Raw genomic sequence first — 12,548 nt, 5'->3', positions numbered from 1 at the left:
AAGACGTTTGTAGCCCCTTGAGTGTCCAGTAACAACCGCTACCTCAGCATCCCCTATAGCTGCGTCCCTCCCTGGGCAAAGGGGTGATAAAACGTGCCACATATACTTATACCTTTATAGAAAAAAAGATCCCCATAATATGAGCACATGCATCCTCTGTCATCGGTAATAGGGGTGATAACATGAGGAAAGGTTCCTGTACCCTTTCCCTCTCTTCCCAGGAGGCAGTACAAAGGAACAGATGACAATACCAGGCTGTGATCTTCTGAAATCACTGTACAAGTACATGCTGTCTGTAACATGACATACTGTAAGTGCTGCCTCCTGAATATGGCACCCACAAAGTTAGAATCATCTGAAAACTAAGATTCTAGGCTGCAAAGGGTTAAATTGATGAACTATCCTTATTATAGGTTATTATTTGAAGATCTGTTCAGGTCTGACACCAGGATCCCCAGAGATCAGCTGTTTGAAGTTGCAGCGGTGATCCCTGAGCAGCTCTTCCACTTCATAGGGCAAGTGACATCATGTTCATCGGTCACAGTTCAGTCCCATCCCAGTTCAAAAACTGCAGGACAATGCTTAGTAAGTATTGAAGAGGCTGGAGCACTCACCAGAACATTGCAGCTTCTTCAAACAGCAAATCGGCTAGGGTCCTAGTCATCGGCCCTCTGCTGATCTTTATTTGATGACCTGTTCTAAGGAGATTCGAAGATCTAAGTCCTAGTTCCAACACATTCTTGCATTAAATGGGCAGCCAGTTGATATTAGTGGAAATTGTGTAATGCTTCATTTTACCTGTGGTGGTGCTGTCACTTGATGCCTGTCTCCCCACAGACTACATATAGGCAGTGTCGCTTTAGCCATAGGGCAAACGGTGCACATGCACTGGGTCCTATGGTTGCGGGGGCCCTGGATCCGGGCACAAGACATTCTGCCCAGGATAGCTCCACTCACAACTGTATCGGCATGCTATGAAGGGGGGGATTAAACTGGAGGAAGATGAAGGGGACATTAATTTGGAGGCAGGTGAAAGGGGACAATAAATTGGAGGCAGATGAAGGGGGAACATTAAACTGGGGGAAGATGAAGAGGAACATTAAACTGGGGGGAAGATGAAGGGGGGACATTAAACTGGGGGAAGATGAAGAGGAACATTAAACTAGGGGGGCAGAAGGAGGAGAGACATTAAACTGGGGGAAGATGAAGGGGGGTATTGACTCCTACGATTATTTCTACATAATCTTAATGGTTAAGCACTTGATACCCCACTGAGCATCTGAATAAACTAATAGAAATACATTGCACAGCAATGCTCTGGTATAACTGATGTGCTGAAACGCATGAGAATGAGGCTGTGGTACATTTCCTTACACAGCATGTCAATAGGACAATCAGTGTGCTGGGGCGGCATTATCTTGACTTTGAGTGCTAGGCCCCCATAATAATTTGCATAAAAATCTAAGTAATTTTATTGAGGATGCCTATGTTGGTTAGTTTCTCCCCACTGTCAGAAAGGAGGGCCTTACTGCTCAGCGTTATCGCTGGCTATGAGGAACGACCCACCTGACTGTACTCTTCCATAGACTTGTACTTGTCAAGAGCGTTCCTCACAGACTAGTGATGACGCTGAGCTGTAAGGCCTGCCTTTCTGACAGTGGGGAGATATCGGTGCCAAAACTAACGCACGGATATCTCCAGCAGCGCGACGCATACTGGAATATCACTTGAAGCTTAAGGCCCCATGTAAGAAGCCGTAGTCAAAAAACGCTGTGGAAGAGACTGTAGCGAAACAACAGCATTTTTCACATTATAGTCTGCAGAATTTTCCTCTGCAGTCTTTCTACTTCTGTTTTACCTATAAGGAAAACACCAGTATAACGGACATGCAGCAATTTACAGAAGCGTTTTTGAAGCTGCAGCGTTTCCACTGCAGATTTTTTATTTCTGCAGTGAATGAATGGAATTAGTGAAAATCCCATCCAATTTCCGGGTACTGCTTCAGCCAAAACGCAGCGTTTTCGCAACATGGGGCCCTTGCCTGAATAGAATTCCTGGTGGGAGGACCTGCACTGCCATGGAAATCCTAGCAAAATGATGGGAAAACCCATTTCACTCCTCCCCCCCCTTACCCCTGAAGTTTAGGATGAGTTGTGCTTGTATCTGTATGGCCATCTTAAACCCCATTCAAGTGCTATTGGCCCCTGTTATTCTCTGAAATACACAACTAAACTCACTGGCAGGCATATGTAGCAGTACGTTAGCTGTCACTTGAGAGATGTTTCCATATATTGCCCTTCCTGCGCCATATCTGTGGGGGTGACGGGAGGTCGCGGAGGCTGCCCAACCCATCTTATTTAGGAAATGAAAGCTGCCTGGTTGTTAAGGGTTAAGGGATAAATGATAAATGAGACCCAATGGGCCTAATCTATAAATGACAATGCCTGTCAATAGGATCCATCTCATTAACCATGTGATAGATGCCAATTCTTTTTTTTTTTTAAATGTAGATTGTGAGCCCCATATAGAGCTCACAATGTACATTTTTCCCTATCAGTATGTCTTTGGAATATGGGTTGGAAATCCATGCAAACACGGGGAGAACATACAAGCTCCTTGCAGATGGTTTTATGCCCTTGGCGGGATTTGAACACCAGGACTCCAGCGCTGCAAGGCTGCAATGCTAACCACTGAGCCACCGTGTGGCCCCCAGGTGCCAATTCTTTTATGCCATCCTTTACGGGAAGGTTATTGGGATGTTGCATGGTTTTTCAACCTAATGTGTGTCTGGCACGTGGAAAGACCTATACACTCAGGTTTAGGGGGACACATTTGGAGAAAACATTTAGGATACTTTACCGTATATGTGGGGAAAAACCTGGCACATAAGGTAAAAGGATCCATAGATACCCACGCCCATTCACTTAAAGAACCTCTGGGTGGTATCTGGCTTGGTTTTTGCCGCACGGAAGAGCAGACTAGATTGCATTAATCTGCACTTCCATCTACATAAACATATGAATTGTGTTGTATACTTTTATATAACATGAGCTCTTATGTGGCAGTAAATGGTATGGGTACCTTATGTGCTGGGTGCTTTCATGGCATATACAGTAAACTAATTTAAAGGGGGTTTCCATTAAAAAAAAATAGTGTCGACTTATCCTAATGATAGGGGATCAATATAAGTGGGGTCCATCATTTGGCACCCCCATTGATCAGCTGTTCTCAGCAGCTGATACACAAAGAAGGGAACAAGAAACAGACAGCGCCATTCTCTGTGTAGTGGTCAGACCAGGTTACTGCAGATCAGCTCCCATTCCTTTGAACTGGAGCTAAGCTGAAGTGGCATGGTTTCTTTAGAGGGGAAGTAATGGAGATAAGATGGCAACTCTTATTTAGGGATTGTTTTTATTTTATTCATTGACCTGAAAAACGGATCAACCACTGCACGTGACTCTAAAATAAGCAGGATTGTGTACTGTCTGTGATTATTACCGACATCACACATCCACAAAATGCTGACATGTGACTAAGTCTTTAGGCTATGTTCACATCTGTGTTGGAGGATCTGTCTAAAATCACAATTTTTTTTTTCTTTTGGCAAAACGATCCGGATCTATTGATGTCCATCATTAGGGGGCCTTCACACGGAGTAAAGTGGCGCTGATTCTGCCACGATAACTCGCGGCAGAATCAGCGCTGATAAAAAGACTCCCATTGACTTCAATGGGTTCCATTTTCCGCGCGGAACACATTGAAAAAGCCTCCCATTGATTTCAATGTGTTCTGCGCGGAAAACGGAACCTATTGAAGTCAATGGGAGTCTTTTTATCTGTGCTGATTCTGCCGCGAGTTATCGTGGCAGAATCAGCGCCACTTTACTCCGTGTGAATACTACTCCTGTAGTTAAGCATCCATAGAAGCGCCTGGGACCTTTAGGCCATGTTCACACTCTGGGGATATTGTCAGGATTTAGGCATATGTGCAGAAGAATGGATTATGTTTTTAAAATTTGTGTTTCTATATTAAAAATTCGCTGTAGATATTATGTACTGCGTGAACGGAAAATAACGGCGTCACTTAGGTTGTATCTGGTCACATTGGCAGGTTGTTGTGAACATAGGCTATGGCGTGGTACATAATGGGCAGTATATAAATGCTGTGATTCCTGCATGTATATAACATTTACTTAGTACATAACATAGCGGTACAATGCTATACTGTACAACCAGTTGGCACTACGTTATTAAACACCTTTCCCCGTTGGCGTTGTCCCTTTATTATTGCAGACCCTTCAGTCTCCTATGATTTAATGGAAGGTTTTTCGTATGTCATTTCTGCTTTTGCCATTGAGGTTGATCCCCTTACTGTATGTGCGGTGTGTTATAATGGTCTTGTACACAGGATTTCCTGAGCTCCTAGAGGCCGTGACGTAGCACACCTCCCTTTATCTCCCTTTTCTCCCCCTCCCCCAGCTCGCTCTCTCCCACTCTCTCCCCATCAGCTGCAGGAGCAGGTTAGTCCTGTCTTTTTTATTGCTCATCTTTTCCTTAGGATCTCCTGTTTTGATCTTACGCCATTATTTCCATACAATTTTCCTTTTCTAGGTGTGCGTCCTTCTGCTTTCCTTTGCTTTTCCTTCTCATCTCTGTTCCTCCCTCCTCCTTCTCCTCCTATATCTGCATCTGTCTTTCTCTTTGTATTTCTCCATTTCCCCCACCTTGCGCCTGTATATATATATCCTCTGCAGACAGTCTGCTTCATGTCATTGCCAGGTTTTTAGCAATCGCGAGGCCCTGTGATCACCATGCTGGCTCTGCGTCTCGGTGTAGAATTCCTTCCCTTTTTATTCAGCTCAGCATCTTCCATTTTATCGGACTACTTTCATGCCTCACTTGCCATTCGCTCCATTGCTTGTTCCCTGCATGATCAGCTCTTCTCGGGTCTCTCAGTAATTGCTTTATTCCAACATTTCAGGTTTCCTTTTTGCTTCCTCACATCCTTCTTATCTAGCATATCTCTTCCTCCTTCTCCTCTGTCATTCTTCCTCTGCCTCACCAACCACATCCCTGTGTATAATTCTCGGTGTATGTTCCCATGTATCCATGTCAGCAATCTACCGTATACCGTAATCTGGCTATTCCATTATGTTATGGTTTCCGTTACGCCGTACCTCGATCTTTGGCTCTAGCGTTACTTTTAGTCTCTGAATTTTCTTTTGAAATGACATTTTTGATCAGTCATATATACCTGAAAGGATTCGGTATATACGCTGTGCTCCTCCTGCCATACTCTGCTTCATAGGCAGGATTAGCAAACTGACCTTGGTGTAAATTACCCGGGACCTGAAACTTTATCCATCACATTCTTTGTCCATATAACCTTCTTCTATCTGCATTCTCCCCCATGCACAGAGAGAAATATTTCTACCTGGAGGGGAGGCCTAAGTGACTATTCAGCAGGGTGCCGGAGGATCTTATGACTATGATAGTCTCAGAATAAGAGGAGTCCAATTTCCAAGGCCTAAACCGATAAGCTGTGGCAGATAAATCTGTAACTGTGCTCATCTGTTACCCTAGAAGGCCTCGGGTGCCCATGTATATACTATGTAAACACTGGAAAGCTACAGGGTCTGTATCTATGAGAAACAAGATGGTGGCAGTCATGTGATTTACCCATGCAACTTTCTTGGCTGACCCTGTCTGCACCCTCATCTGTACAGGTGGTAAATAGTATGGCTGGGCGTATTCAGACTGCGATATACAGTCAGTCATATTTCTGGGAACGAACACCCAGACGTTAAGCAATATTGTTAGCTATAATGCTAGGAGTCCCTGCATGGTTAAGATATGGGACAGTAGTCCTGTAGGGAGACAGTAACCTCTACCGTCATGGCCACAATGCTCGGAGTCTGGGTCTATTCTCAGTGTTGAGTTTGGGACATACAGCCAACATATGGACCGTATTTCACAGAATAAATATGCCTGGGTCAAGCTGGCCTAAGGGTTTATCCACATAGGAGATATATATATATATATATATATATATATATATATATATATATTTCTTCTAATGAATCTCTTTGTCTACTTGAACCCTACATATGAGCTTTATCAGATTATAGTAGACTGTGGATATATTCTGCAGCATGTCAAGTTATTCCGGGAATTTTCACTGTGGTTTTCATTGTTTTCAGTGAAGTCTGCGGCAACTTCACAGGAATTGTCTACAAAATTCGCAGCACTAGTGCAATATACTTCGGGTAGATACACAACATTTTTCATGACGCATGTCGACATACCCTGAACACGTTCAACACATACACAGATACAGGCAGAATCTCCTGTATACAGTACATGCGCAGAAGGTAAGGCATGACTGCCACCATCTTGTCTCCTATGGATTCCCATGAAAAGGACCTACTGTTGAGTAGCTAGGGTAATGTATATGTACATATACAGGCTTATGTGCCACGATTTATCAGTTTGGGGACGAGTTGACACGGAGTTCCGCGTGTACACATTCCGTCGTGGCTGCAGCGATGGAATGCCGGTGCAGTGCACTGGTATCTCATCATGGCATTCTGCTCCGGATTAGGCCCAAATGAATGGGACGAAGCCTCGCGCCACGGACGCCAGGGCTAATTCAGCTGCGGAATCCGCGGCAAGATAGGGCAGCTCGCTTCTTTCTTAAGCTACTAGCTAGCAGAAAAAAAGAAGCGAGCGGCTCCCATTGAAGTCAATGGGAGCCATTTTTGGCAGTGGATTGTGAGTCGGATTCGGCGTCAAGATCCGGTGCCAAAAGAGCCTGTGTGAAATTATTTTATAATGTGGCCAACTCTGTAAAGTAAGTTTGACGTTTTCAGTAGCAGTTTCCTTGGCGTGTTTTCTACCTGGCTTCAGTTTTGTTGAGCCCTGTTAGGGAGCGTTCACACTACCGTCTGTGTCTGACAGGTAGTGTCCGCTCCTAGTGTCCGTTCAAAATCTGGCACGGACATTAGGAGCGGACACTAGCTGTGTCCGTGATACCTGTCATTTATTTAAATGGCGATCGGGTGCGTTCATTTTTACTCCATGCCCTTCATTCACTGTCCGCAAGTAAAGATGTCCGACTTTTCAAGCGGACAGAAAAACCCGACATGTAGGGTTTTTCTGTCCGCTTGAAAAGTCGGACATCTTTACTTGCGGACAGTGAAGGAAGGGCACGGAGTAAAAATGAACGCACTGGGAATTGTTTAGTTTGCAGAAGAGAAGGCTGAGGGGAGATTTAATAGCAGTCTACAAATATCTGAAAGGTAGTCACAGTGCAGAGGGATCTACCCTATTCTCATTAGCACAAGGAAGTACAAGAAGCAATGGGATGAAACTAAAGGGAAAGAGATACAGATTAGACATTAGGAAAAACTTTCTGACAGTGAGGGTAGTGAGAGAGTGGAATAGGCTGCCACGGGAGGTGGTGGGCGCTCCATCAATGGAAATCTTCAAGCGGAATCTGGATAAACATATAGCTGGGATGATTTAGGAAAACCTGCACTCGCAGGGGGTTGGACCCGATGGCCCTTGAGGTCCCTTCCAACTCTACCATAAGAATAAGAATAAGAAGGGCACGGAGTACAAATGAACGCACCCGATCGCCATTTAAATAAATGACAGGTATCACGGACACAGCTTGTGTCCGCTCCTAATGTCCATGTCAGATTTTGAATGGACACTAGGAGCGGACACTACCTGTCGGACACAGACGGTAGTGTGAACGCCCCCTTATATAATAATGTGTGTGTATATTCCATATTATTCTCACTCATTTATAGTGCTTCTGTGCTTCTTTATCTCAGCAGGGGGTCTCAAGCCGTGGACTCCATGGCTGAATCAGCCACTGAATCCGCGACAAGATCGAGCAAGACGCTTCTTTTTTCTGTGTCCTGCTGCGATCTCAGCCCCCCATTAAAAATAAGCGGATTCCGGGAGGAATCTGCCCCGGATTTGGGGTCGAAATCTGCCCCCAAATTCCTCTGTGTGTACATATCCTTAATTTGTTTTACTCAGCTGGACAGCACAAATCTGCAAACTTTCTTATTAACACAGGACATGGTGGACAAGGACACCCCTGGGTACAATTTTGGTTTACTTGTGTCATGTTATAATAGCTTTGTTATAACCCGGAATGAACACTGATACCATTGATAGTATATCTGTGTAGGGAAATGAAGGACAAGTAAAATGTTAATATGTAAAACATTTTACATTGCAGAATTCCTGTATTGTGAACTATAATTTTCAGTACTGGAAAAAAAAAGAAGGGAACGGTATACTTATAGCTTGAAGTTTGCTAAAATAAGATGCTTTACTATACTCACCCTGTCCCCATAGCACAGGTGAGATCAAGGGAGCAAGTCGGAAACACGCCAAACTGCTGGGTCCATCATCAAGAATCCATAAGATCAAGTAAGGTCATTTTAACGTCCCGGACAACCCCTTTAAGAGCCGGGTTACACAGGCATGAGTACAGTGAGCTAGCTGCCACAAACTCGCTGTGTTCTACGCTAGAAATATCGTAAATGGGATTAAACAAATCTCATCCACATGTTGCAGCTAAAACTCTTAGCACAAACTGACTTGTGATGCAACGTCAACTATTACTCCAGGTTTTAGCCACGGCTTTTAACATTTGCAGTGAAAACCTGTGTAATTTTGCGTATTTTTTGCCATAGAGGAACATACTGCAGAGTTTAATATAGGGAAGTCTGCACTGTGCTCACTGTATGTGACTCCAGCCTTAGGCTCAGGCCACACGTTGCGGAAACGCTACGTTTTTGCTGCGGCTTTTTGAGAGACTGCGGTCTAGATGTGTATGTAAGAAGCATAGTGCACCTCCCTTAGGGTGCATTCACACGGAGTAACGTGCCGCGTGACCTGGCACGTATACGCCATGTGAGATTTTGAGCGCCGTATACACTCCCATTGATTTCAATGGGAGTTAGTCTCGTATACGCCGCAAAATAACGTGGCTTATACAATCCAGGCTCCCATTGAAATCAATGGGAGCGTATATGGCGCTCAAAATCTCACACGGCGTATACGTGCCAGGTCACGCGGCACGTTACTCCGTGTGAATGCACCCTTAAAGCCGCAGCCCTAAGATCTTACCTTAGGGATGGAATATACGACATACATATGTTTCGTATTGTCATACAAGTCACCTTGGCTCCCCTGCAACGTATCATACCCCGTTAAATTCCAGATATATCGTAATTGCTTGAATTCAGAGAAAATCGTTCTGAATTCTGTATTATTAATGCATCTTATTCTTTCGCTTAGGCACGTTCAACATTTTCCCATCTGTTCAGTAAAATGAGGAATGTGGAAAAAAGGAACATTTAACAGCAGTCTGCTGGCAAGATCAAAGCGAGCCAGGGCAATCCTGGGTCGGTGAAGGGGTGGAATCAGCATTTCAGCTCATCATCCTGTCAGACAGTAAAAAGAGCCTCCGGGCTCTCCTTCAGTAGTCCTCAAAGTAGTTTGTATCCCGTACTTCCACAGATTTCTTGCTTCATTTTGTCACAATATTTGTGACGCGTTTCGAGTAAAAGTACATCCGATTTTCCTTTTTGTGGCTACTACAGAGGATATACAGGATGAATGAGGAGTGTGGTCTACTTGGACGGGACCTCTCTAAGGTGACGGATGAAGAAATGCTGTCTCATAGCAAAGAGGAACTTGTGCGGAAACTGAGAGAAGAGGAAGCCGAGAAAATGGCAGCCCTTATCCAACGAGGCCGTCTTATTAAGGAGGTCAACCGCCAGCTCCAGGGCCACTTAACAGAGATTCGCGAGTTGAAACAAGTCAACCATCGTCTTCAAGAAGAGAACAGAGAGTTGAAGGACCTTTGCTGCTTCTTGGATGATGACAGGTTAAAAAGTAAGAAGCTGGCTAGTGAGTGGCAACTCTTTGGTTACCATGCAGCCAAAGTGTTACGGGAAGACTTGGGTGGCTATCTGAAAAAACTGTCTGAGCTCGAGAGACGTCAGGATGAGCTTGTGCGGGAAAACTCATGCCTTTCGGAAGTTTTTCTGGCTCTGGAGGAAGACGGGGCTTCCATAAGGCATCATGCCAGTCCTGTGGCTTCATCAGAGCTAAGCCTTTTACCATGTGGACCACGAGACTTGGGGGATGGCAGCTCCAGTACAGGGAGTGTAGGGAGTCCAGATCAACTCCATGTTGTTTGTTCACCCGATGACTAAAAATGGTTGTCCGCTTCAAACTTGTGAATGTATATGGCTATGAATGACAAGACTGTTGGCCTTTAAAGTGGGACAATAGGGTCAACTAAGCTACTGAGGGGGGAATTTGGGGTAAATAGCCTGGTCTTTTTTCCTATCTACTACACTTTCTGTATATATTGTACACACATAAAATCTGAAGCCATTTCCTCTCTGTAAATATGAGAAAGACAGCACACTGATATCTGTATGCATACAGACGCCATGGAGCTTCCTTAGGGTGCCCATACACATAAGACTAAAGCTCAACCACACCACCAGATGAACGCTCCATCCTATGAAAAGAAGGTAGCCATGTTTGAAATTTTTCATCCGAAAGTGCAAAAGGTATTTCATTCTTATGGGTGATCTTTTGACCACGACCAGAAACATCGGTCATCCTTCGTCCGGTGTCACGTCTATGTACGGCCAGTTCTATTGACTATAGTGGCCCATATGGATTACGCCTGACAAACAATCATTCACCGGACGATCGACCTACGTGTATGGCTGCCTTAAGATTGCTGCTAACCACTAGCTTCTGTATACGTACAGACTGGCGACAGCTTAGTTTCTGATCCCGGTCATCGATTTCTTTCTAGATACTGGTATGAGAGGGCTCTTTCATTCCCAAATACCGTACATCTCTTCCCATTTACTGATCGCTGTATATAAAGACTAGAATGGGGCCTGTTTCTTCAATGGGTAGATGTCATGACCCGTCAGCAAATATAACAGTAGCAGGGGAGATGTAATCTCTGCTGCCCTGTATACAATATATACACATGGGAGAGAGGGGTCTGTTCTCAGTCATGGTTCTCTGTATATACAGATGAGACGCAGCAAATACTCTCCCCCCTACCACTGATGGATGTGTATATGTATACAGGAGAGAGGGGAAGGGCACACTCACTAATCTCTGTGTGTATAGATGTCAGATGGCTAAATGAGATTTCCACTGTTGTTTTATTGTCACATTGGTATCCTGATGCATTTTACACGAGTATATATATATATATCATTATCGCCATAGTTTGCTAAATAGTTCACATGTACAATACAAGTTCTAGAAGTTTCCGCTGGTTATCGGTTTAGCAGTCCGGACAACCCCTTGTACTATATAGTAACCTATATAGTAACACAATATACTAACCAAAGAATAAAATGATGTTGGAGATCTCATTTCCGAATTTTTCTACATATACAGCCGAGAGACAGGGTATCTCCTCTCCCGTCCCTTCCAGAGTATTCCTAGGAGCGGTCGGTGACATTATCTGTGTATAGTTTGCCATGGTTATAAAATGTGAACGAAATACATTTCCTGATCCATGTTGGATATTCACCTTGGGATGTTTATAGCATGAAGAGAAAGCTGGGGCCTGCCTGGGATTTGTAGTTCTACGCTTTACCTGACGCAGGTCACCTGAGCTGAAAATAAATCGTTTTACATATCAGATGTTGCCAAATAAATGAAAGTGCTTGGATAGTGTTGGGATTTATGATTTTATAGATACATATATATAGGTTCTCCATCGATATTTATTTTTTTAGAAAACTGGTTATTAGCCAGGTTGTTCTCCAATCTCTGCTCACCGCAGTGACAATCCAAGTTTGAGTCATTTTATGAGGACCGGTCGGCTGTCCTGATGTGTGTGTTTTAGTAAATACTTGCATTACCCCATGAAAAATGTCATTCCTCTGTTACTCCTCCTGGAAATGTAACAATTGGGTGCTACCATTCTTTTATGAATATGGGTATTTGATCTGATTTTATCTACTCATGACCCATCGACAAGGGGCAAGGTAACACGTAATTGTCATGTTACTAATTCCAGGAGGAATAAGAGAGGTACGGAATGATGTGGAAGAAACAATGCTCCAGTATTTTTATCATATGAGAAGTGTTCACCAAACAGACACATCAGAACAGCTCGTGAAAGGTCTTCTTTAGATGTTGCGGGAAAGCTGCTTTTTTGTTGCAGATTTTGCTGCGATTTAAAAATTTTTACCAAATTTAGGACTAACTACAAAAGGAATGAGAAATAAAGAGAAGCTCTTTTCTGTTCTACCCAATCCACTCAAAAAACTGTAGCAAAATCTGCAACAACAAAAAAGCAGCTTTTCTACAACGTTAGGCCTTGGCCTTAAGAAATTCTATTTTGCTAGGGATAGTCTTCTACTTAATTTGGCAATACACCTTTAATAGCTGACAGCAATCCGCCTGCCCCTCGACACAGGTGTAAGCTGGCTGGCATGTGTTTGAGTGGGGAAGTTGCTGCCGCCCAAC

At 43.9% G+C, this 12,548-nt stretch overlaps 1 protein-coding gene across 1 annotated transcript; it reads left to right on the top strand.

Moving 5' to 3' along the window:
* Positions 1–4,489: 4,489 nt before the first annotated feature.
* CCDC85B (coiled-coil domain containing 85B) lies at positions 4,490–12,207 on the top strand. Its single transcript, XM_075281543.1, has 2 exons — positions 4,490–4,519; positions 9,321–12,207. Exon 2 carries the CDS (start codon positions 9,638–9,640, stop codon positions 10,241–10,243), a length of 606 nt encoding a protein of 201 aa, XP_075137644.1. The 5' UTR covers positions 4,490–4,519; positions 9,321–9,637; the 3' UTR covers positions 10,244–12,207.
* Positions 12,208–12,548: the final 341 nt, after the last annotated feature.

This window comes from Leptodactylus fuscus, chromosome 7 (genome assembly GCF_031893055.1).
Source record: "Leptodactylus fuscus isolate aLepFus1 chromosome 7, aLepFus1.hap2, whole genome shotgun sequence".
Classification (NCBI taxonomy): Eukaryota; Metazoa; Chordata; class Amphibia; order Anura; family Leptodactylidae; genus Leptodactylus; species Leptodactylus fuscus.
The sequence above is the reverse complement of the archived record's forward strand: the minus strand, read 5'-3'. Positions and strand labels throughout refer to the sequence as shown.

What these genes read in the sequence shown, in the direction of transcription:
- CCDC85B (XM_075281543.1), top strand. Translation starts at nt 9,638, where the DNA reads ATGAATGAGGAGTGTGGTCTACTTGGACGGGACCTCTCTAAGGTGACG.